The following is a 27,018-nucleotide window of genomic DNA, read 5'->3' on the forward strand; positions in this document are numbered from 1 at the left end:
ATAAAAGACATGTTTATCACTGTACAGTACAGTATTATTATATATACTATTCCATTTGATAAATGTAGTGAAGTTATATACAGTACAGTACTGCAGTGGTAGTCAAAACAGTTTATAAACTGTTTATGAGATCCGGACTAATGTCTGATATATCGGAAAAAGTCTGGGTTAGCAGGGGGAAGTCCAGATGTCGCTTTTATTGGAATTTCGCGTTTTTTGAAATGGCTTGGGCCCCAATTAGTTCGTTATAGTGAGGTCTTACTGTATTTGCAGTTAAATCCGCTGTAAGTTAAACAGTACCCTCGCGTCCAGTAAGGTATTTTTGTCAGACAGTACTACCGTACTGGACTAAATCCGTATTGGACAAACAACAAACCTTATGGGAAAAATGAATAATGTCAGACAAGCCTTGAAAAAGTTCCCCCCAAATTCAACTTAATAACAAATTTAACACAACTAAGATTTTACCAACCTTTAAGGTGAGTGGTGATGGGCTAGGGGGGGGGAAGGGGGAGGGGTTTCCAAGGCTGTAGGAGGTCCTATTGACCCCCTGGAGGAGGGCCTTCAGGATCCTGAGGAGGTCTCTCTAGCTTCAGGATCCTGAGGCCTCATTGCTTCAACCTCCCTCATAAATCCCTCATAGTCACGCACTGACACATCGTCGTCTTTGTCATCAGGGGGAAGTGCAATACTGCAATTTGACTGGCACACATCACAAGTCACAAGGAAGGTGTACTGAACTGACGCAGCAGTACTAGGGAAATGTTCCTCGGTGTTGGTCATCTTCCTGCTCACGTGGGTAGTAGTACTGAAGGCAGCACATCAGTACTAGAGAAGAACTCCATGGACTTGGCCCATTTTGCGTGTCCGATCCGTAGTAGCCCAGCAAATCCGTACTACAGTAATAAATTATTTAATTTTTTGCCGACCGTACTGGGTGAGAATAGTACTGGACAAATGCGTACTGGACGCGAGGGTACTGTATAAGAGTTACCTGTTAAATTTCAGTTGCTATCTGAAAAATGAGATTTGCCCATTTCTCCCAGTGTACAGTATCATTTGATTGGTACACATCCACAACTTAAAGAGAATTGATTGTACTGTAATGAGTGTGAAGTAGGAATATGGTAGTAGATAACTGAGAAGGAAATAGAAAGGAAGTATGAAAATGAGAAGCGATGAATATATGGGCTGGAGGGGTTTATGCAGGAAGATGTGGGGTGAGGAACTGCATTTTTAATTAGCAGGAAATGAAAGCCTTTTCTCATGCAGTAGAAAAATAGATGGCTGATTGAAGAATAAGAGGAAGAAGACTGACAAAGAAATGGAAAGACAGGGAATGGCTTTACAGAGGAAGACTCGGAATGTTGGGAGTAGTGATGGATGACGACAGAGTGGCTTGAAGACAGTCAAGTTGTAAAAACCCTGGATAAACTCTGGGACTGGACAGTAAACAGAATGACAGACAGATAATCAGAGAGGTCGCCCCACACACAAACCTGTATGATTCTCACCTATATTAGATGGGACAACAGGCTCGGGCAGAGACACTCAACCTCCTTCTCGTACAGTATAATGCTGACTACCTCGGGAGTATTTTGAAAGTTTTTACTGTGGGCATTATTATTATTATTATTATTATTATTATTATTATTATTATTTATCCTAACCCTATTTCCCAGTAATAAATGGCATGGGTAGCATTAACTAACTTTGTGATATTTTTTAAGTACCAAAAATGCTCCCACAATTTAGAGAAGCTCCAAAATACAGTCTGAAGTTCATTGACATTTCTTCAGTGTTGTGCTTTCCAATTCATATTTCTGGCTCCTACCCACCCCATTTATTACTGGGAACAGGGAAAGCATAGTGATGATGATGATGATGATGATTTCGAAAAAGTGCTGCCACCAAAACCGACATATGTGCAGACAGTTGGAGTGATGCGCGAACAATGTACAATGACTTTTTAGTGTATGAGATCCCTTCCTGTCTGTATGTGTATAGTGCAACACCACCTTGTAACTGTAAGACATTTGCAATTAAAATGGAAAATATTGAGAGCTAGTTTGTTTTTCAGCCCTTAGTGAGCCTAAGATTTTATTTCTTCCTTCACTTTAATGACTCCAGCTTAAGTGGAAAAAAATTGTGTAGCAGTTGTAAGAGGAAAAAATAGATGGGGATGTGAAGAGAATGGACAATGAAAGACTGATTAGGACAGTGTATATGACTGAAGTGGAGGTGGGGCAGGATTAAACCAAGGGTGAGATGGAAGGATGGAGTGGGGAGGTATATTTAAGGATGAGTGTGTGAGCTGGGGAGAGAGTAAGGTGATATGGAATTATTTCATTTGTGGCCACCCCTTCTGAGACGAGGGCATCTGGCTTTAGGTAAATGCACAGTTTAGTATTGCCTAGGATAACTGTAATAGTTTCTGACCACTATGAGAGATCTCCCTGAACATGGATGAAAATTTCTGATTACAAGAATAAAATAAAATGATGCAATTGTACAGAGGGGATTAATGGTAATATTTTCTGACCAGTATGCAAGGTCTCTCTCATGCTGAGTGTAACTGTCAGACAGACACTGGGTTACTGTGGGGTAACTGGAAGGGACATGTTCACATGGTGGCACCAACAGGGCTGGCTGGTGGCTCTGCTGGGTTGTACAAATGTCTATAAATCTCTTCCTTATCCCACAGAATGAAGAGAGTGGACAGCAAAAGAAGGGCAATCTCGGTATGCAGTCCAGTGAGTTCACATTCAGATGAGCCTGGAGTTGTAACTGTCACTACTACTGCTGCTGTTGCTGCTGCTGATTTGGTACTGGCTGCTGATATCAGGGAGGGTGCTGTGGAAAAAGTAAGAAAGTGGAGGGATGTGGTATACAGTCAGAGTAAATGTGAAGAAAAATTCATGGTCAGTGTGGTGGACGAGTTCACTGGTGGAGATTAGACAGTGGTTTGGTGCTGTATGCAGGAAAGGATTGGTTTTGTCAGTTTAATTCACATGACAAAAATCTAACACCTTCCTGCTCAGTTGCTGGCCAGATGTTGTCATACCAAAGGACTGATCTGAGTAGCAACAAGGACTCATGCCGGCCACACAACTAAGACCACTGAATTTTATGGCACTGAGTTCTGTGATAACAGAATGGGGGGGCCAAACAAGGTCATAGTTCGGCAAAGGGAAAGTTCTCCAAATACACCGTGGAGGCTAAAAGGGTGGGTGGAAAGTAGGAACCTTGGATGAAGACTCAGAAGTCACCCTAAAGAGAGGTATCCATGTCAAGGTACAGTAGGTCTACAAGTGGTGGAACAGTGCCACACACTTCCAGAAAGGGACACACACACACACACACACACACTTCCAGAATGGAACAGGGAGGTCAATGGATATTATGGGGGACAGGTCAAACCATGGGTGGTAGGGAAGAGTGGGGTCAATGAAAGAAGAAAAGAACAGGATGGAAAAGACTGACTTGCCTGAGGTTACTGTGGGGGTGACATACTATGGGGCATGGGAGTACAGGACTGGGAGGGGTGATGAAGTAGCTGAAGAGATGGTGTACAAGCTGACTGTTGAGTCCTAGAAGCAGGATGGTGTGCCACCCCAGACTTCGCATGAAGGGACACAACCACGGAGGACTTAAAGGTCCCCAGGGGCGATACGGAGGGCCATATTCTGGATAACTTCGAGCTTCTGCACCTGACAGGAGGAGGCAGAGCTGTAGGCTACATGGAGGACCCATGAGAGATTCAACTCAGGATGAACTCTGAGTAAAGGCGAAGAAGCGTCCCCCTTTAGCTTAGCTCCCCAACACAGTGATGCATACGATATCCAGTCAAGAGAGGCAGGAGGACCCAATGTAATCAATATGGTGGCCAGGTTAGACCGAGAAAGGCATGACTGGTCTGGAGTGAAAGGGGTGCCAATGATGCGAACCTATGGGAGCAAAGGGAGCTTTGACTTAGTGAAACACATTAGGAGATTCTTATGTGCACACTGAGGCTCAGGCAACAAGGATGTCAGATGCTTGTTAGAAGCTGACCTGAGCAACCTATAGTGCATTCACGTCGCAGAGGAAGGAAACGTCGTTCTTGTGGACTAAGAGGGAAATGCTTGGGACATGAAGAATTATGTTGAAAAGAAGGGGGCTATGGGTGAAGCTGAGGTACTTCCTCTGGATCACTGAATGGCCTCCCAAGAATACTGAAAACATGCAGTTAATAAGGCAGTTCTAACCCGTTCACTAAAAAAAGGTCCATACTGAACAGAAATAAAAACATTTGGTGGCAACGAAAAAAAGTCTTCGTAGTGAAGTGGTTAATGGACGTTGTTTCTCTTCATGGTCTCAAAACCCTTTGAAGGAGGATAGAGTGAAAGGAGCGTCATCGGGGGGAAAGGGATAAGTATTTGTCTAGCCTATCACCCACGAAAGTAAATAGTTTTTGGAGGGGTTGGTATCACTGCGTGAACGGAAAAGTTACAAAAATAATAGATGTCACAAGAAGCTTTCAATACCAGAAAAGGCAGTAAACGTAGAACTAAGAAGGGAACGAAATAGTGTATTAGCTGAAAGATGGCAGGCAGAAAAAAATGATTAGAGGTAACTTCTCCCTTTCTCCCTCCCTATCACCACCCAACATTTTGAACATAGTGTCTGGGGACCAATTAGAGAGACCAATGACGTAGCAAAGGACAGCTAATTGAGAGGCACTTGCTGAAAAATAAATACAATGACCGCGGCAACAGGTTTTCGTAAGATCGCCGCGATAGTGCTGTATGATAGTTCAACTTGTTTCCAAAAATACAATAGATCACCACATCAATGGGAAGGTATTCACATTAGTTAATAAGTAATAAGCTATTGATTTTGGGTTGATTAAAATAGGTGAAGATCAATATTTAACTTTTGTTAGTGTGTATTTTGAGGGCAGTTGAACGTCGTAATTGAACTCAGTCGGCAAGTGGCCGCGACAGGACAAAGTTGATATAGTTGTGGGAAAATGGCTAGCATTCGTGCTGTCGGGGCCCTGTGCCGGCTCAACTTACCCAGACTGACCACACTGAGAGGTAGCACGAGTTTTGTGATTAGATAAGGTGGAGTGTGAGATATGATGTTGAGAGCAGAGGTGTGATGGGCATCAGCTGACACTCTTACTGTAGCCGGCCTCCTCACAGATAATACTGAGTGTAGTAATTGCGGTACTAATTACACAACCATACCAGCTATTACCTTTGCGACTCATTTAGTTGCTTCATCATCATACTGAGCATGTTGGAACCTTAATAAGTTAGTGTGGATTATGGCTGTAATTAGGTCATGAAGTACAGGTCAGCCTTTTAGGCCTGTTTATTTATTTTTTTCTATAAAGCCTAACTCATTATGCTCCTACGGTATTTTCAGTGTATGCCAAGAAATTTCGGTGTTATGTCGGAAATGCACCCAAGTAAATGACAGTCAGTTGGGTTTACTCATACTTTAGGCAGTTTAAGCTTTTTTCCTGTACAGGACCTATGTTGCAAATCACTTGTTACTGTGTTATTAAATTTATAATATAGTTATTCCCCAGGACCAGAGAGATCCTTCCCTTTATACTCTGGTCTAGACTGGATAGGTCTATTTTGTATAGGCAGAGATTGGTTACTGGAAGGTTAGGTTAGGTTTTTGGTTAGGTTAGGATGGGCTTTTGGTTAGTTTAATAATGAAGCTTATTTTTCTTTTTCTTTTTGTAATGTTTTCAGCATGATTTATTTGATTCTGATTTGTATTTCTACCATAAATCCCTCATTTTTGTGTTTCCCTCACCCAAAAACCCCAGTTTCCCACAGGTCCCTCGTTACCATTGGGGGGGCATAACTAAAAAACGAGTGATTTCTGACAGAAACATATCAGATTCAAACAAAACACACAAAAAACTTTCAGAAAAATGTTGTTTTAATCTTCTTAAGGAGTTGGGTGCATTTAAGAAAATTTACCAAAATTTCCATAGTACTGGTACTGTAAATGCATCTTTGTGGGGGGAGTCAGGTCTGAGATGGTAAAGACATGGAAAGTATGAGTAGCTTTCTAGGTTAGGTTTAGAACAAGAGAGGGTAACTGCAGTAGTCCACTTGGCCCAATCTAGGCAACTGCGATAAGAGTGTGACAAAACCATTAGAATAAAACAAGCAAAGAAAGTGGTCCTGATTGTTTTTATCATGGGGATGGGGTGTGGGAAGCATTGCCTCTCCCAGTTAATATCATGGGGATGGGGTGTGGGAAGCATTGCCTCTCCCAGTTAATATCATGGGGATGGGGTGTGGGAAGCATTGCCTCTCCCAGTTAATATCATGGAGATGGGGTGTGGGAAGCATTGCCTCTCCCGGTTAATATCATGGGGATGGGGTGTGGGAAGCATTGCCTCTCTCAGTTAATATCATGGGGATGGGGTGTGGGAAGCATTGCCTCTCCCGGTTAATATTGTGGGGATGGGATGTGGGAAACATTGTCTCTCCCAGTTAACACGTTACATGCGTGTTGAGCCACTTCTGTACCATTTGATGTCTTCTTACCTAGCACGTTGGTACACTGAAGGTACAATTATGAGTAATAATTTGTTTTCACTTTTTCACCTATTTCATCTTCACGAATATTGACTGGGCAGATTTTTTGTTGCTTTTTCTACAGTAGAAAACATATTGAATAGGGTAATGATATAAGATTAGAGAAATGCCTATTTTTTTTTAGAGAACATTTATCAGACTTCCAGTAGTGACTATTACATTTCATTTAAATGTCAAACAATACTATTAATTGCACAAAAACATTGAAAAAACAACCCCATGTTGCAAAACTAGGGCCATGAGATGCAAATACACTTTTCTTGGGGAAAAAAAAAAAAAAAACTACATACACTAATGATAAATATTTGTGATTTTTTACTGGAAGAGAAAATGGAGTAATCACTCTTGTTTTGAACGGTTCTGCATTTACTTTGTTAGGAAACAGACAAAAAAAAAGAAAGATAAGTGCTGGATGTTTATGGTTATTAGAAATTTTTTATAATTCCATCCGTCCATCCATTGCCAGACGCCATGTATCCCAAATGGGGTGGTCAAGGGCTTAGAGTTAATTGTTTTACAGGGAGGGGCACTAATCCACCACCAACCCCACTTGACACGTAGGCATGCCAACAGCATCTGGTGTTCCCAGGCGGTCACCCATCCAAGTACTAACCAGACCCAACGTTGCTTAACTTCGCTGATCGGACGGGAAGCGGTGTACTCAACGTGGCATGGCTGTTCTGATTAATTATAATCAATAATTAATTATGGTACTTATAATTATCCATAGCTGGATATTGCCAATTACTATTACGGCATTCAACATACGCAGCTGTCACGATGCTTGGTTGTAAAAAACAATGCCTTCATCGATGCAGAAAACCTTTAGAAGGCCGGTGAAGAGATTAGAAGGAGGAAAAGGGAAGACGAAAGAAGATAATAATAAAAAAAGGTAGTGTTGGACCTTTTGCTTGGATTTCCTTCAACTACCTAAATAGCCAGGTGCCACCTGGAATGTCATGACAGAGAATGGGATGGTAACAAACCAGAGAGAACAGAAGCACCAGGTAATGGTGAGTGGAGACTGCGCTACCTGGGTCAAAATAGTACACTACCTCAGTGATCCACCAGTGGTGCATCACGCGATGCAGGAAGAAAATATCAGGATACCACGTGTTGTGCCACCAGAGATGCACTACTTTTATGAAGGCATATACCTCACTGGTACTCAGTAAAGCATCATAAATCCTCTCGCTGTGATAGCTCGATGCAGACTAGTGGGAGAGTGTTCTGAAGTGAAACGCGGCCTGGGAAAGAACTCATATTGCGCAAACGCGGGTAATGTATTAATAACATGGGGATGGGGTGTGGGAAGTATTGCCTCTCCCAGTTAATAACATGGGGATGGGATGCAGGTAGCATTGCCTCTCCCAGTTAATATCATGGGGATGGGGTGTGGGAAGCATTGCCTCTCCCAGTTAATATCATGGGGATGGGGTGTGGGAACCATTACCTCTCCCAGTTAATATCATGGGGATAGGGTGTGGGAAGCATTGCCTTTCCCAGTTAATATCATGGGGATAGGGTGTGGGAAGCATTGCCTCTCCCAGTAAGGTGCCCTGTTTTTTCTGACTGCTTTTCATGTGCTTTGATTGGTTTGTGATGCTCAGTTTTTGTTGGAAATAACTTTTTTTTGCTGTGGTAACGGTGGGGGAAGGGGGTGAGAATGGCGGAATAGGGTATTTCTGACAGAAACAAGCACCAGAAACATTAAAAACACATGGACTCATCAGAAAAAAATGAAAAAATAAGTGCCTGAGTGAAAGTAAAAAAAAAAAAAAAAAAACATTTTGCCTTTAGGCTGACCTGTAATGATGGTCAGTGTTATACCTCAGTTAAAACCTTTTTACTTGTATTAATAGCTGTGATGTCTGCTTTTCAAATTTCCTGTTGACTGAACATTTACCTTGAAGGAAAGTTATCAAAATACCAGTGTTCAAATTCAGGTGCAAGCAGCTGGTGTCCCAACTTTGGTGTCCATCCACCCTTTATGGTTTGGTAGGTAAAAAATGGGTGTAAGTTTGGGGGGGAGGGCAATGAAATGGCAGGGGTCAAGGTAACATGGAGAGAATTTGTTTTTGGCCGCCCTGTGTGGAGTTAAGGTGCCTGGCTAGAGATAGACAGGTAAAACAAGTACTGTATATACCTAGTGTAACACCTACTGTAGGGAAGGTAACTATGCAGTCCTGCATGATGCAGTGACCCTATATCCCATTGGGTTAAAACCCATCACAGTCTGAAAAGCTGAGTTACAGTAATGAGCACTATGGCTAAGTGGCTCATGGTGTCTGCCCCCACTTGTACCTTTTATATTTACAGTAAAATGAATAGGCCTAAAACCTAAAATGCAAATCTGAACCAGCTCTGTTTTTTAAATGTAGTCAAGGGATCTCTTAGTTTTGAAATGTCGATTTAAGTACCGGTATCTCTCAATAGCCAGATGACACAGTCGTGTGTGGGTTGGCTGTTTGTCTTTTGATATAGTTGTTTTACAGGGAGGGCACTAACCCTTCCTTCAGCCTACATTTTGACACGTAGGGAATTCATTATGAAATTATGAAAAATGCGTATAGAATTGAAAGCATAGTAAGATTTGAAATCCACACAAACTTTGGTAGTCCATAAAGAGTCATAGGACAACCTTATTTTGAAATTCTCTTCTGTTTTTTTCCATACCTAAGCTCTTCAGGGGAGTCTAGTAATTTCTGAGTGCACTTTCAAGTTTCAGTGCTTTTATTTTTTATTTTAGTGGTGAAAAGCATTTTAAAAAGTGGTGTTTGTTTACAAATAGGCGCCATCCTGTGGTGTGTGAAGACAGACTAACACCATATTAGAGTGCCATTTTTAAAACTGCCCTTATCATTGCCCCTTTATTCAGACCTAACCTAAGTTTTGATATCCCAGGCTTATTTTTTCTAACCAAACCTAACCAGTATTATGCTGACATAACCTAATCAATTTTATGCTAATGTAACTATTCTATCTCTATCTATCTATTGCCAGATGCCTCGGTCCCGTTTGGGGTGGCCACAAACAAATCGCCTCCAAGTCGCCCTGTTCCCCGCCATTTCACTCCCCTGCTCCCAACTCACACCCCCCTCTCTCATATACCTCTCCACCCCATCCCTCCATCTCATCCTCGGCCTCCCCCTCCCTCTTTCCCCCTCCACCTCACTCACATACACTCTCTTCGTCAGTCTTTCACCCTCCATCCTCTCCACATGGCCAAACCACCTCAGTATGTTCCTCATAACGCTTCCTATCACATCCACATCAACACCACAACGCTCCTTTATATCCTCATTCGTCAGCCTGTCTCTCCATGTGACTCCACAGGCTCCTCTTAAATAACTCATTTCCACTGCTCTCACTCTTGACTTGTGTCCTTCCAACAATGTCCAAGCTTCACTTCCGTACGTTAGAGTTGGTATCACAATGCTGTCATGTAGTAACTTCCATGCTCACTTCCCTGTTTCTTTTCACTGCTTTCAAAGAACCAGCAACCTTTCTTCCCTGCTGTACCCTTTCAAGCACTTCACCCTCCAAACCTCCATCCTTACTCATCACACTACCCAAGTACTTAAACGTACTCACATTTTCCAATTCCTCACCATCCAACCTCGCTGTACATTCACTGACTTCACCTCTCTCAAAGACCATCACTTTACTCTTCCCTACATTCACCTTTAGATTCCGTTTCTTACACATTCTCCCAAACTCATCCACCAAGCCTTGCAGCTCCCCTTCGTCTTCACTCAACAACACAGTATCATCTGCAAACAACAGCACAGGGAGTTTCCAAACACTATCCTCTCTCACCAGGGCCACTCCAACATCCACTACCCTACCTTGTACCTCTTTTATTACCCCATCCATGTACAGATTGAACAACCATGGAGACATGACACATCCCTGTTTCAACCCAACTTTCAAAGAGAAAAATTCACTTAGTTCACCATCCACACGCACTGCAGCCTTCGCACCATCGTACATACTCTTCACAGCATTCAACAACTTCCCATCTACTCCACATATTCTTAACACTTTCCACAATCCCAGTCTATCCACCCTGTCATATGCTTTCTCCAAATCCATGAAAGCCGCATACAACTTCTTTCCCTTCTCTAGAAACTTTTCCACTAAAGATCTGAGAATGAATATCTGATCTACACAACCTTTTCCCTTCCTAAAGCCTCCCTGTTCTTCTCCAACTAATTCCTCTGTTCTTTCTCTAACTCTGTCAATAAGTATCCTACCATACACTTTTCCTATTGTACTAAGAAGACAAATGCCCCTATGATTACCACACACTTCTTTTTCCCCTTTTCCTTTGTACAAGGGAATAATTATACCTGACTTCCAATCCTCCGGGACTCTACCTTCCTCCCAGGCCAATCTGCACATCTTCCACATCCATTCTACTACTATCTCTCCCCCATGCTTCAGCATTTCACCACACACTCCATCAATTCCTGGGGCTTTCCCTGATTTAACTTTCTTCATTGCTTCCACAACTTGTATCCTACTGATTTCTTCCTGTCTTCTCACCTCCCTCCTTCTCCCAGTCATTCCCCAGCCACTTATACTCGCATTACTTCCATCCTCCACGTTCAACAATTCCTTAAAGTGTTCTCTCCATCTGCTCACTTTTTCTCCCTTCTCCACTAGTAATCTACCATTTTTATCTTTCACTCCCCTGCTAACTTCACTTCCACCCTGTCTTACTCTTTTCACCTTTCCCCAGAACATTTTCTTACAGTCCCTCCACTTTACCTAACCAGTTTTATAGTAACCTAGCCATACTTATATTTTACCCCTCAGGAGCGATGGGAGGCCAGCATTTCTTGTCGACGACAACGAGGGCACTGGGTGTTCACACTAATATGGCAGTGAAGGATGGTGTGGGGGTGATAACACTTAACTCCCCTGGCAAGGTCAACGTGCTGAACCAGGCTGTCATGGCAGAGGTGGAAACAGTACTCAAGCAAGTGGAGGACAATCCGGAGATCAAGGCTGGTGTACTTATCTCAGGCAAGCCTGGATGTTTTATTGCAGGTGAGTCGTTTACTGTGGCATGAGGGTGGTGTGAGTTGGAGCAAGGACAGGTTAATGACAGAGAACAGAATGACATAGATACAGTTTGTGGCCACTCCCTCTGAAATTAGAGCATCTGCCTGCAGGAAGGGAGAAGGGTACTTCCAGATTGTGCAGATGGATTGACTTTTTGGTATGTGTATGTAATAGTACTTGTGACCCCAGGCTTATAGGAATATGAGCTTGGTGAACTGCAGGTTATAGCTGTCCTTTCCCTGCAGTCTGCCATCTCCCTTTGGGGAATTAGGGAGGGAGTTGAGGCATGTGAGTGACCCTGTTTAATACCGTCTTGACTGTGTATGGCAGCTGGGAGTATCCCTTATTCTTAAGACCTTTAATTGTCTCTAATGACAGGAACACCAGCCTCCTTCCTAACCCATTCAGATATTTTGACTCTGTGCATGTAGCCTATAGAACTGTAATTCCCAATTACAGTAAGTTTGATACTCTCTGTACTTAAAGCCTTTCATTTTTTTAATTTTGAGATATCTTGAGCCTCCAAGTATCCCAAAAAGGCCCTTGAGATGAAAATAAAAACAATGATGAAGTAGATGAGCAGAATTAAGTAAGCATATCAACAGGGGACAGAGAGAAGAAAAAAGGAAGGGAAACATGGATCAGATCAAAGAAACCATCAGAGCAGGGAAAAATCTGAAACAGATGTGACGTAAAATGTCCCTAAGAAAGCAGCAAAGTACATTGCTGAAAAACAAAAATGGTGGTCATTAATAGCAGAGATAGCATGGTGAAGAGGGTTTATGAATTTTACAAAGAAAAACAGTAGAACAAAGACAATAGAACCCATAGCTAACTTTTCAGTTGACAGAAGTGAAATACCCGTAGTAACACCAGACAAAGTAAACATTTAGTTTTGTTTTTGTTTCGTTTTGTTTTTAAAGGCTCCAACATGCTTGCATGTGTCGGCCTTGGTCACCTAATGGCGGCTCTCCACGCTGCACGATCCATTGCAGCCTCCCTGTTCAGTCCCTTAACCCTAAGGTCACACTTAATGACCTCGTCCCATGTCTTTCTCAGTCTACCCCTCATAACCCCACCCCCAATATTAACACTTCTCACCTTCCTCACCCAATTATCATCCCCCATCCTCTCTTAAAAATATGAAAAGAGGGAAGGCCCCAGGAGAAAATTAAATAGTAGCAGATTTACTGTCGAATGCAGGAGTAAAAGTACATAACAGGCTCGCCCATTAATTTATTCATTGTGTAAAGAAGAAGAAATTCCCAAAACATGGTGTAAATGCAATAGTTGTTTTGCTTTACAAATAAGGCAACCGAAAAGATCTTTGTAACTGTTGACCCATTAGTTTCTTACCAGTGATTTACAAACTCTTCACTATAGACCTTACAAACAAAACAACAACAAATTTGGAAGAAAACCAACCTTGTGAGCAGGCAGAATTCCAAAGCAGGTATTCGACAACTGAGCATCTACCTACAAAGAATCAGCTAATTGAGAAAACTACAGAGTATAATAAACCACTGTGGCTAGGTTTTATTGATTACAAAAAGGCTTTTGATTCAGTAGAGTATGTAGCAATTATAAATTCATTGTGGGAACAAGGAGTAAATGAGAACATTGTAAAACTGCTGGAAAACATGTATAAAGAGGGAACTGCTACAGTTAAATTACATAAAGACTCAGAAAAAATTAAGATTGAGAAGGGCATGTATCAGGGAGATACATATCATCATCATCATCATCATCATTATTATCTGGACTTCCTTTCCCACCCTAGGGCAGGGTGAGGAGTAGCAATGTCTAGATGGCTAAAGTTTGCCCAGTTCAGTGGGGCACGCTTCCATTCACTCATCATTCAAGCTCTCGAAATTGTGGCTCATCAGATAGGCCAAAAAAATTGCACCACGTGCTGTAGCTTCACATGTTTCTATGTGATAAAGGCAATCTGAACGCTGTCACGTTAAAATGGGGTGCCAAATCCCTGGTTATGCGCTTCTCCGCATAAAATTCATCCATCCAGCTTGGTCTATTGTCCGTCCCTTAGCCTTACCAACTTCCATACCTCTCTTCCCCACACACTCGTCCACCATATCCCTCCACCTTCTTGGCCCACCTTGTCTCTTTCCTCCTTCAAATTCACCCAGGTATACCTTTTTCACCACTCTATTGTCATCCATTCTCTCCACAAGACCAGACCATCTCAGTACACTCTCTTCGATTCTGGTGTTCACAGATTTCCTCACTCCACATCTCTCATGTATCTCATTATTCATTATCCTGTCCACTTGCTGTACTCTGCATACATTCCTCAGCAGTCCCATCTCCACTACTCATACTCTTGACTTTTCATTTTTATGCCACACTATAGTCTCACATCCTTATGTTAAAGTTGGCACTACAGCTGCCGCAAATTGACTTAGGACCTCCCCCACAAGGTATTAAAAAACACAGAAATCATAATATATCACATTGTTTTTTCATGAAATGCCATTAATTAATGTGAAATCATGTTTCCCTTGTTTTTCAGGACCAGTTGGATGCATTTTGGCATGGAATCACTTAGATCTCTAAAGTAATCTAAGGACATTTCTTTGCATCAAACATTTGTCAGTTCAGTCTTGAAATATTTCAGATTGGGTGTCTTTTTCTCTGCCATAATTTTCTTCATCTTTGTCTAGCAGTTTTCTTTTGGATTTAGATCCGGACTGTGCCAGGCCAGTCGAGGACCTCAACCCAATTATCCTGAAGCCATTTTGTCACTTTTCTTGACTTGCGACATGGAGCAAAAGTCTCACCCATGAGTAGGAAAAAGTTTAACAAATGATCTTTCAGAACTTGAATGTACCAGCCACCATTCATCATCAAGTTCTTGGGAAGAAAGTGGAGGCCTCCCCTTCCCATTTCACTTGAGAAACACCCCCATACCATTACTGATTGTGGGTGCTTAACAGTCAGCACCGTGTAAGCAGGGTCATATCGACTATGGGAGGCATGGTGACGAACCTTGGCAGAACACACCTGGAACGCTTGAAATGTGCTTTCATCGGAAAACATGACTTTTCTCCACTCATCCGATGTCCAGTGTTTTTATACCATCGAAGCATATGCCTTTCGTATAGGGGAATTTTTCCTAAATTTTTCACTTTCATACCTTTGAATTTTCGTATGTTGGGGTTTCGTTTATCGGGGACTTCCTGTATACAGTTTAACGAATGCATAATCCAAGCTATGACGTACAGTTGTGAGACATGGAAACTGACAAAATCAAAGGAAAATCAACTAATCCATTCTCAGAGAGCAATGGAAAGGTCAGTGTTGGGAATATCTTTAAGAGATAGGAAAAGATCAACTTGGGTGAGAGAGCAGACTAAATTCAAAGATGTAACAGAAGTTATAAAAGAAAAGAAATAGAGGTGGGCAGGTCACATAGCAAGAATAAGGTAAATCTGCTTGAGCAAGAGGCTGACTGACTGGAGTCCAAGAGACTGTAAGCATAGCAGAAAAAGGCCAGACAGGAGGTGGAGAGATGAGATGGAGAAGTTTGCAGACAAAATGTGGCAGAGCTTGGCTCAGTTAAGGAATTTGTGGAAAAGGTTGGGGAAGGCTTTTGTTCAGCAGTGGACATACAATGGCTGATGATGATGATGATGATGATGTTGATGAAGAACTTTGAATCTAGTAAAAGCACTCTGCCAACTAAATATATTCAGAATATTAAATTTTCACTGTAGGTACTGGCATTGAGTCATACATTTTGTCATGGAATATTTATCCATACCATACTTATTACACTGGAAACACAGGCCCATGTCTGGCAGGGTTAATTGCTCAGTATTTATATTTGTTCAACAGTGTAAAGGTCTAAAGCAGTCATAACATAAGTCTGATGTCATTACTCTATTTTATTCTTTCAGTTCTAGCACAGCTGTATGTATTTCCTTATGACCTGTGTTATTACAGTCTGTGTGTGTGTGTGTGTGTGTGTGTGTGTGTGTGTGTGTGTTTTGATTTGACTGCCAGTTTCAGAAGGCATGGTGAGCGGGTGGATGTCCTTCCTTTATGCTGTCCTTGATTTACTGTTAAATTGAAATTGATACCTTGAGATAGCAGCTGCTTAGAATGGGCCTGCCTTCCCATTGCAGCTACCATTTATCGTCATCATCATCATCATCATCTGGACCTCCTTTCCCACCCTAGGGCAGGGTGAGGAGTAACAGTGTCCAGACAGCCTAAGTTTGCTTGATCCAATGGGCCATGCAGCCATTCACTCATCATTCAAGCCCCCGGAATCCTGGCTTTGTTTGATACACTAGAAACTTTCACCACATTCTGTAGCTTCACATAAACATGTCCGATAGAGTCACTCTGAACGCTGTCACATTAAAAGGGGTGCCAAATCCCTGATCATGCACCTCTCATAATTTTCATCCAGTCAGCTTTATCTCGTCAGTTCCCTAGCCTCACCGACTTCCATTCCTCTCTTCCTCACACACCCCCTTTTTTTTTTTTTTCTCAGGTTAAGCAAGTAAAATTGAGCCAGGATTCTGTATAGCTGAATGGTGCGTGAGTGTCATGCCTGTTTCACCGGGATGTTGTTGACTGTTGTCCCCCTTTTGTGCTTTCTCATTCCTTGGACCTTAACTCACCCCATCCTGAGGTTAGAAAAACTCATGATGATGATGTATTACCAGGTGCAGATATCAGCATGATTGAGAGTTGCAAGACGGCAGCCGAGGTGGAGGAGTTGTCTCGTGCCTGTCAAGAGATCCTGAACTGCGTTGAGAAGAGCAAGAAGCCAGTTGTGGCAGCCATCATGGGGTCATGCTTGGGTGGTGGGCTGGAGGTGGCCATGGCTTGCCATTACCGGCTGGCAGTGAAGGACAAAGCCGGCCTGGGGTTGCCAGAAGTGTTGCTGGGGCTGCTGCCGGGTGGGAGCGGCACTCAGCGCCTCCACAAACTGGTTGGGGTACCCAATGCACTGGACATGACACTCACTGGTAAGACTGTCAAGGCTGACAAGGCTAAGAAGATGGGCCTGGTGGATCACATTGTCAATCCCCTTGGACCGGGGGTCACCGCCCCAGATGAATCCACACTGGAGTACCTGGAGCAGGTGGCCATCAAGACAGCCAAGGACTTGGCCAGTGGAGACCTGCGGCCCAAGCGTGGCCCCAAGAACCTGATGGAGAAGGCTTTGGCCACGGCCCTGCAATATAACTTTGTTAAAGACCAGGTGTTCAAGAAGGCACGTGCCACAGTCATGAAGCAGACCAATGGCCTCTACCCTGCACCACTCAAGATTCTTGAAGCCATCCGCACCGGCTTGGACAAAGGTAAAGTTGAGGGGGAGGCCACAGAGCGCAAGTTGTTTGGAGAGTTGGCCATGACTCCTGAATCCAAAGGCCTAATTGGACTGTTTCACGGCCAGACTGAATGTAAGAAGAACCGATTCAGCAAGCCAGCAGACCCACCCAAGACCCTGGCCATCCTGGGTGCTGGCCTGATGGGTGCTGGCATTGCCCAGGTGTCCATTGACAAGGGTTATCGCACCATCATCAAGGACGTGAGTCAGGCTGGACTGGCTCGGGGCATCAACCAGGTGCAGACTGGACTGGACAAAGCTGTCAAGCGCAAGAAATTCAGCAAGTTTGTGGCAGACCAGTACATGTCCAACCTGGAGCCAACAGTGTCATACAAGGACTTCAAGAATGTTGATGTTGTTATTGAGGCTGTGTTTGAGGACCTGGGCCTCAAACACCGGGTCATCAAGGAAGTGGAGCCACTGCTGCCAGAACACTGTGTATTTGCAACAAATACATCAGCACTGCCCATCGCTGACATTGCCAAGGCCAGCACTCGACCCGACAAGGTTTGTCACATGCATAGGACAGTATTCGCTAGTTGTTATGGAAGTTGATGTGGCTAGGGAACTGAAATAGAGAATGATTTGATTGGATGAATATTGTTCAGAGAAACACCTGACAAAAGAGTTTGGTTCATTTTTTATTTAACTTTATAGTTCATAGATTTACTGTTGGGCAGGTAATATGCAGTGCATCTGTAGAGAAAAAATACTTCCAGTGTGAAATGCATCTTTAAAGAAAAATATTCCCTCAAAATATATCTGCAGTGAGTGGTTAGGTCTGTGAGGGAGAGCCAGGATTTCAGGGATGTGAATAATGTGCAGATGAGTGCCTAGGCCTTTCCACTAGAAATAATGTTTATAGTTCTTCTATAATTTTTTTTCCATTATTTTCTGGATATACCGTCTGCTCAGGAAGATTTAAATTTAGAAACAGGAGAGTTGAGGCTTGCAGAAGTGGAGAAAGCAGTAAAACAGTTAAAGAATAATAAGGCACCAGGGGAGGATGGTTTATTTCCGGAAATGTTTAAAGTGGAGGGGGATAGATTAATAATGATCTTGACCAAGCCATTCAATAAGATATGGGTTACGGGGTTACTACCATCAGTTTGGAAGAACGGTGTAATTGTTAAAGTTCCGAAGAAGGGAGACCTGAGTGAATGTGGTAATTGGAGGGGAATCTCTTTGTCACCGATAACTTTGAAAGTTTTCAGTAGAGTGTTGTTAAATAGGTTGGAGCCGGTGGTTGAGGGTATTCTGAGGGATGAACAGGCTGGTTTTAGAAAGGGACGTGGTTGCAATGATCAGATCTTTATAGTTAGGCATTTGGTGCAGCAAGTTAATGAAATGAGAGTACCGTTAAGTCTTTGTTTTGTTGATTTTGAAAAGGCTTTTGATAGTGTTTCGAGAGAGACTATGGGGAAGATCATGAGACATTATGGAATACCAGAGGAGTTTGTGAGGGTCATTATGAACATGCATGAGGACACATTTTGTAAAGTGATGGTTGATGGTTGTCTGAGTGATTCGTTTGAAGTCAAGTCCGGAGTAATTCAAGGTGGTGTTCTATCACCTTTACTGTTTATATTGGTCATTGATTACATTATGAAATGTGTTGGAACAGAAACCGATGCAGGTATACTTTAGGGAGAGAACAGGAAACTTTTGGATTTAGATTATGCAGATGATAGAGTTTTGATTTGTGATGGGCCAGAAGAGATGCAGAGAGTGTTGGACTGTTTGGTGAGTGAAGGTCGCAAGGTGGGTTTGGTTATTAATTGTGGAAAAACTGAAATAATCAATATGAATATGGAAAATGCGCAGGAATGTGTAATTGGAGGTATGGTTGTAAAGCAAGTTGATAGGTTTAAATATTTAGGTACTTATTTAGCCAAGGATAGTTCTTTGAACTTTGAATTCGAGGAAAGGTTAAAGAAGGCTAATCAGGCAATGGGAATGCTTAAAAATATTTGGAATAATAACAATTTTTCTGTGCATACAAAAATCAAACTTTATAAGGTAATGGTTAGGAGTATCTTAATTTATGGACACGAGTCTTGGTACAGCACAGTGACTATGGAAAATAAATTCTTGGTGTTTGAAAACAAAGCACTTAAAAGAATATTAGGAGTTAAGTGGTGGGAAAGGATACCAAATAGTAGAATTAGAGAAATAACTGGAGTGCAGCCGGTCGATGAATATGTTAGATTCTCATGATGAAAGTGGCTAGGACATGTGTATAGGAGACAGGGAATAGTATGAGGTACACCAGGGTGGGTGGCACTTGGTAGGAGAGGTAGAGGAAGGCCAAAAGAGACGTGGGTGAGGACAATGAGACGGGAAGCTGGAGATGAGTGTTGGGGAGATCTTGAGGAGTTAGCACAAGATAGGATGTGGTGGTGTGAGTTCATCGAGGCCCTATGCATCCCCGAGGGTGCCACAGGAAATGATTGATTTTTTGGATCTTACCTCCCACCTCTCCTGATCATTAGGTGGGGAAAAAGGTCAGGTTAATGAGTTTGGTGCACAATGTAGAATGTATGATATACAGTATATGTAGACTGTGCTGATATGTTTAGTGAACAGGACCATTTCAATCTGGTTCAGAGTTTTGTGGATGTCTTTGAGTAGCATGGTTTGAAAATAAATGCGAGCAGGAGCACAGCAGTGTGGAGAGAATAGAGAGCGAGAGGCTAACTAGGAGAGTATGTGTGAGGTGGAGGGGGGGGAGACTGAGGGGGAGACTGAGAATGAGATGGAGGGATGGAGTTGAGAGGTTTATGAGAGAAGGGGGTGTAAGTTTGGGGGGTAGGGTAGCAAAATGGCAGGGGACAGGCAACAGAGAGGCAATTTGTTTGTGGCCACCCTGTACAGGCTTAAGGTGTGTGGCTGCAGATATATAGATAGAGTGGTGATCATTGTTGAAGAGAAGGTTATGTAGGTGCTCGTAAATTGAGAGACTTAAATTGGTGTGAGAGCTTAAGCACCTTGGTGCAGCAGGGTTGTTATGATTTAAATCAGAGTGAAAAAATCATGATTTAAAGCAAAATGGATTATTTTTTATATACATACAATAAAAATGAAGAAGACAGAGATTGTGATGGATGTGTATTGTACAGATGCATCAAGTCTGCTTGGCCTGTATTTTTCCTGTACTGATCTTGATCAAGTCAGGCACCAGTGATTGCCTTTTGTTACAAGGCCAATATTAAAAAACAGAGGAAAGAAGGCTCTTTGATAATAACAATAAATGTGATTATACTAAGTGTTAACATAGGAACTATTCTTTGAATATAGGGTAAGATGATTCAGCTGGGTGGGAACTATATAACTGGGGTTTCTGGCAAGGTTAAGTGTCCCCCAGATACCCCTATCTAAATCACTTAATTATGGCAAACGTTTTGGAGAGCCTCAGAGGGCCCATTATTATTATCATTATTATTATTGTTATTGTTATTATTATCATTTTTTATTTATTTATTTTTTAATTCAAACTATCACCAGATGATTATATTCAGCAAGTAAATTTAGTTGCTATGGCGAAGAAGTTAACTAGGGACATGCTGAACCACAAAAAACTTTCCTTAGCAGGGCTCTTGTCTGGCGAGCCACAGCTTGCAAATGCCAGTATTTTCTCCCTTCGGCGAACAGATTTTACATTTAAGTCGCCTTTAGGCGAGGAGAAAATACATCCTCTTCTAAACCCAGTAAGCTACAAAATAAGTAACTCTCACTTGAATGAACAAAAAAAGCACGTTGTGATCAATTATTAAGTCTTTCCTTGTTGCCATTGTGAATATTTAAAATGTCATTATATGATTCTAATCATCACAGTGTGTAGAAAAATATTTATTGCTCGTAAAATATTTCGCCTCGGAGTCAGTTTGGCTACTAAAAATTATTTCGCTTTTAAACCTGAAACCTTAGGAGCCAAATGGCTCGCAACCATCGGCAGTTAGCAAGAGCCCTACTTAGTAAGAAGCAAATCATAATTATGTAGCAAGGATAAAATAGAATAAAATAAAAGTACATTGCCAGATTGATGAGGTTGAAGAATGTGTTTGGGATGCATAAGAAGGATTGGATAGGTTGAAGTTCATGAAAGATGTTGAGTAAGTTGTCTTGATTCAGTGGGTAGTAGTAGTAGTTGTTCCCTAGGCAGTCTGGCCGAACAGCCCCGAGTCCCTTATGAAGGCCATGGCCAAGACCGGGTTTTCCCACAGAGCTCTCAAAGAGTGTATATTGTGTTGTTGGCGTAGGTGATTGTGTGCAATGCAGTCTTCCATAATGTGCTTAATAGCATGGGGTGCTGTGTTGCATCTTGGACAGGCATCAGCGACGGAGTCATCCAGCCTCTTTTGGTAGCTTAAGAGGGCTGGATGGTGCCCACATCTCAGCCTGGCCAAGTGGACCCTGTCCTCATGAGTAAGATAGGATTCAGAAGGGTGGATGTCAGGAGGCTGTGCAAGCAGCTGTGTGTTGTCTTTAAGTGACTGAATGGAGCGGCGAGTGATCTGAGTGTGGATATGCTTCTGGAAGCTGGTCTGAGTGGGCGATGGGGGAGAGATGACAGTATTTGTGTATGGTATCGTGTGTTGGGTGTTGTTTTGATATTCCTTGGTGTGGGTGGATGTGCTGCCATGTACTGTAGTGGATGTTGTGGGTTTGTGGAGGCTGCAGCAAGAAACTGGGTGCCTCTCATGTCTAGGTGATTCAGTGGGTACCAGATTGTGCTTAAATGGAGTGGTCATATGGAGATTAGATATAAATAGGTTGGTGGATGGGATGTATTTGAGTGAATTTAGGATGGCAAGGTGTGTGGAAGGCCAGGATGATGACTGCATATGGTGATTGAATGAGATAAGGCAGAAGTGGAAGTTAAGGAAACAGAACTGATGAACAGAAATGGATGGATGAATTATGTATGGAGATGCATATGACAGCAGTTGCAGTCCATTTTTAATTTAGCGGTTATGGGAATACTGCAGTTTCACCTCAGATTTTGCATGAGCATCATTTACCCTGTGAATCTGGTATATATAGTTCATTGCCAGTCAAGTGGAGCATAGAATTTCAAAGTCTTTGATAATGTGCACATGTCATGTCGGTGGGTAAATAGAGGAGGAGACGGACCACAGGCCCTGCTTGCCTGAACAGTTCCAAGTCCAGGCAGAGGATCAGGGACCCAAAGCCCACCAGCCATGACCAGTGTCTGTGGCAGTGGCCTCGGGGCACCTTGCCAGGGCATCAACAGGGACATCCTCCAAGCGTGCCATAGGACTGTAGCTGCCCCGCCATTGTACACCCAGTGATAAGGCAGCCTCCTGGGGTATTACTCCAAGATTTGGGCCGCTCTCCATTAGGTGGAAGCAGCAGCATGTTGAGAGGATTAAAGATGACAGTTGGGTGCGGAAGGTGAGAGATGTGAACGTCGAGGGCAGGGTTGCGCAAGGCAGAAAAAGAAGGACCTTTGACATGGTCATAGTGTTTCACCTCAGGGATAAGGGACTGCATAGGGACGCTGCCAGAGATTGAGCAGCATGGAGAGCCATTGTTAGGTGACAAAGGCTGATGCCTGCAAGCATGGTGGAGTCTTTATAAATGAAACAAATGTTAATAGTAATAATGTTGATTTGGAGAAGGCTTTTGAAATAGTCCTTAGGGAGGTGGTGGTACAGTGGGCAATGAGAAAGCTTGGGATTGAGGAGTGGCTGGTTATATATAGTGGTTATGGCTATGTATTTGGGTGCTTGAACCCAGGTGAGTGAATGGAAATTTGAGTGATGAGTTGTCCATGAATGTTGGTATGCATCAGGAGTCAGTCTTGAGTGCCTTATTGTTTATCATGGTGCTGGAAACCCTCTCACATGACTTCAGAGATGGGCCCTTGTGGGAGATGTTGTATTCTGATGATTTGGTGTTGATTGCAGAGCATGAAAGGGAGGCATAGGAAAGATTTAGAAAGTGGAGAGATAGTATGGGACACAAGGGCGTGAGAGTAAGTGCAGATAAAACAAAGGTGATGGTATCAGGTTGGTGGCAGTACTGTCAGAGAAGAAGAAGTGTCGCCATCTGCGGTTTATCACAAAGGCATGGGAAGTAATTTCATCTCGTGCAGTGTTTGTGATAAGTGGGTGCATAGGAGATGTAGTGGTACTAGAGGTAGACTGTGAGATAGTGCTGATTTTGTGTGTGTTGTGTCGGTGAGAGCATGTGGAGATTGTTGGGTGTGAAAGGATTGATCTTGCTGGTGAGTCTTTCAAGTGTGTGGAAAAAGTTTTTTTTACTTCGGAGACATGTTATGTGCTGGAGGTAGAACTGGAGCTAGCTCTGTGGCTAGAGTGAGGAGTGGTTGGAAGGAGTTCAGGGAACTGTTGTCACTCCTGACATTGAGAGGGCTCTCCCTCTGTGCTAAGGGATTTTTGTATGCAGCATGTGATAGGATTGTATTGCTGTATGGTAGTGAGACCTGGGCAGTAAAGGAAGTGAATATTCACAGGCTCAAATGTACAGAAATGACAGTGATTAGGTGGATGTGCAGTGCGTCCTTGAATGCGTGGCCTGGGGTTGGGCTGGGTTTACGATGGAAGAGTTAAGAGGAAGGATGAGACTGTAGTGCATTGGTGTTGTGATGAAAGGCAGACTGAGATGGTTTGGGCTTGTGGAGAGGATGGGGAATGACAATTGGATGCAGAAAGTGAGAAGTGTGAATGATAGGGCTAGTAGGGTTGTGATAGGCAGACCGAAACAGACCTGGGACAAGGTCATGGTGTGTGACCTCAGGGATAAGGGACTGAATAGGGAGGCTGCCAGAGATAAGCAACATGGAGAGCCACCATTAGGTGATCAAGGCTGATGCGTTCCAGCATGTTGGAATCTTTATAAATGAAATGAAATGAGATCCCTTTTCTTTCCTGTGTATTTTTCCTGAAGCTGTCGAACAATGAATATGGCATCAGTGGTACTTTGGCCGGCATGTTATTATTATTGTCATTTTCTTTACCACAACAGGTAATTGGGATGCACTATTTCTCCCCCGTGGACAAGATGCAGCTCCTGGAGATTATTGCCACACCTCAGACCTCAAAGGACACCACTGCTAAGGCTGTAGATGTTGGACTCAAGCAGGGCAAGGTGAGAGAGAGAGAGAGAGAGAGAGAGCAACACGGCTATTATAATGATTATGCCACATATTTTCCATCATAAACTAGTAGAAATGTCCTCATGAGGCAGCCTCCAGTGTGAAAATATTGCTTAAGAAGAATAAATATTTTGGAAATGGCAAGAATATATAAAGATGATCCACAGGTATACGTGGCGAGTGATGAGAAGCGTGGGTGGTGAACTGAATAAATGGAAGGCATTGATTAATTATGTGTGTGTGGATGAAAGGATGAGATGGTGTGTAATGGATGCAAGAGCATATAGAGGTTGGGGAGTGGACTTTCTGAGTGGTGGTGAGAATCAAGGTCCAAATGAAATGGAGGAATAGAAGGGAAGGACACGAGATAGTTGGTCATACAAGGAGGGTGGAAATGTTACAGGAGGATGGAAAAAAGGCAGAACATAAGAGAGAAGTGGAGGAGTGATTGGGTAAATATGGATTGGAGCAGGTGGGGGATGTAGAAGGTATGTGCTTTATATTCACAGAAGGAATCTGTGCAGCATGTGAGGTGGGGTGTGGGGTGAAGAGAAGACAAAAGGGGATGCTAGGAACAGCATGGTGGAATGAAGAGGTAACAGGCTGTGGCATAGAAGAAGAAAGCATATAATGAGTGGATGAGAAACAGGTGTGGAAGAAGTTGAGAGACGGAAGAGAGAATTATACATAGAAACAAAGAGAGAGGTGAAAAGATTAGTAAGAGAGAGTAAGAAGAGAGTGGATGAGAAATTTGGAAGGAATTTGAGTGTAAAGTGGAGGGAATGTAAAAAAATGTTCTGGAAAGTGGTAAAGAGAGTTAGACAGGGCATCAAAGAAGTTAGTCGGGGAGTGAAAGATAAGAGTGGTATATTACTCATGGAGAAGGGAGAAAAAGTGAGCAGATGGAGAGAACACTTTAAGGAATTGTTGAACATAGAGAATGAAAGTAATACGAGTATAAGTGGCTGGGGAATGGCTGAGAGAAGGAGGGATGTGAGAAGAGGGGAAGAAATCAGTAGGATGGAAGTTGTGGAAGCATTGAAGAAAGCCAAAGTGGGGAAAGCCCCAGGAATTGATGGAGTGTGTGGTGAAATGCTGAAGCATGGGGGAGAGAGAGTACAGTACCCTCGCGTCCAGTACGCGTTTGTCCAGTACTATTCTCATCCAGTACGGTTGGCAAAAAAATTAAATAATTTATTACTGTAGTACGGATTTGCTGGGCTAGTACGGATTGGCCATGCAAAGTGGGCCAAGTCCGCGGAGTTCTTCTCTAGTACCGATGTGCTGCCTTCAGTACTACTACCCGCGCATGCGCAGGAAGATGGCCAACATTGAGGAACGTTTCCCTAGTACTGCGTGCCAGTCCAGTACGTCTTCCTCGTGACTCGTGACGTGTGCCAGTCAAATTGCAGTATTGCACTTCCCCCTGATGATGAAGACGATGATGTGTCAGTGTGTGACTATGAGGGAGGTTCAGGCAGAGAGGCCTCCTCAGGATCCTGAGGGCCACCCTCCAGAGGGTCAGTAGGACTTCCTACAGCCTCTGAAACCCCTGTCCCTTCCCCCCCAAGCCCATCACCACTCACCTTAAAGGTTGGTAAAATCTTAGTTGTGTCAAAATGTTAGTTAAGTTGAATTTTGGGGGGACTTCTTCAAGGCTTGTCTGACATTATTCATTTTTCCTACAAGATCTGTTGTTTGTCCAGTACGGAATTAGTCCAATACGGTAGTACTGTCTGACAAAAATACCGTAGTGGATGCAAGGGTACTGTAGTTAAATGGATGTGGAAGATGTGGAGATTGGCCTGGGAGGAAGGTAGAGTACCCGAGGATTGGACGTCGAGTATAATTATTCCCCTGTATGAAGGAAAAGGGGAAAAAGAAGTGTGTGACAATCATAGGGGCATTTGTATTCTTTTTGTACTAGGAAAAGTATGTAGTAGGATACTCATTGATAGAATTTGGGAAGTAACAGAAGAATTAGTTGGAGAAGAACAGGGAGGTTTTAGGAAGGCAGGAAGTTGTTTAGATCAGATATTCTTAGATCTTGTGGAAGAGTTTCTAGAGAAGGGAAAGAAGTTGTATGTGGCCTTCATGGATTTGGAGAAAGCATATGACAGAGTGGATAGACAAGGATTGTTGAAAGTATTAAGAATATGTGGAGTAAATTGAAAGTTGCTGAATGTCATGAAGAGTATGTATGAGGGTGCTAAGGCTGCAGTGCATGTGGATAGTGAACTGAATGAATTTTTCTGTTAGAAGGTTGGATTGAAACAGGGATGTGTTATGTCTCCATGGTTGTTTAGTCTGTATATGGATGGGGTTATAAAAGAGATACAAGTTAGCGCAATGGACGTTGGAGCAGCCCTAATGAGAGAGGGTAATGTTTGGAAACTCCCTGTACTGTTGTTTGCAGATGATACTGTGTTGTTAAGTGAAGATGAAGGGGATTTGCAAGGCTTGGTGGGTGAGTTTGGGAGAGTGTGCATCCATCCATCCTTCATCCAATCCTACTTAAGAAATGGAATATAAAGGTGAATGTAGGGAAGAGTAAAGTGATGGTCTTCGAGAGAAATGAAGTCAGTGAATGTACAGAGAGGTTGGATGAGGAGGAAATGGAAAATGTGTGTGCTTTTAGGTACTTGGGTAGTATGATGAGTAAGGATGGAAGTTTAGAGGGTGAAGTGCTTGAAAGGGTGCAACAAGGAAGAAAGGTTGCTGATTCCTTGAATGCAGTGATGAGAAACAGGGAAGCGAGCATGGAGGTGATAAAGTTGCAGAATGACAGTATTGTGATACCAACTCTAATGTATGGAAGTGAAGCTTGGCCG

The 27,018-nt window shown here is 42.9% G+C and overlaps 1 protein-coding gene and 1 non-coding gene across 2 annotated transcripts in view; one reads left to right on the plus strand and one right to left on the minus strand.

Annotated features, from left to right (window-relative positions):
* The first annotated feature begins 4,974 nt into the window (after positions 1-4,974).
* Positions 4,975-27,018, plus strand: part of LOC145404141 (trifunctional enzyme subunit alpha, mitochondrial-like) — a 49,138-nt gene continuing 27,094 nt past the window's right edge. The window contains exons 1-4 of the mRNA XM_080275770.1: positions 4,975-5,078; positions 11,433-11,666; positions 16,376-17,553; positions 24,058-24,180. Of these exons, the coding sequence (XP_080131896.1) occupies positions 5,012-5,078; positions 11,433-11,666; positions 16,376-17,553; positions 24,058-24,180 (1,602 nt within the window). The 5' untranslated portion in view covers positions 4,975-5,011. The remainder of the gene's footprint in view (positions 5,079-11,432; positions 11,667-16,375; positions 17,554-24,057; positions 24,181-27,018) is intronic.
* Positions 7,176-7,294, minus strand: LOC145404235 (5S ribosomal RNA). Its single transcript, XR_013898165.1, has one exon. It is a non-coding gene; the product is annotated as a 5S ribosomal RNA (ribosomal RNA).

This window comes from Coenobita brevimanus, chromosome 62 (assembly GCF_032717465.1).
Source record: "Coenobita brevimanus isolate Jiangsu-jjx chromosome 62, ASM3271746v2, whole genome shotgun sequence".
Lineage (NCBI taxonomy): Eukaryota > Metazoa > Arthropoda > Malacostraca > Decapoda > Coenobitidae > Coenobita > Coenobita brevimanus.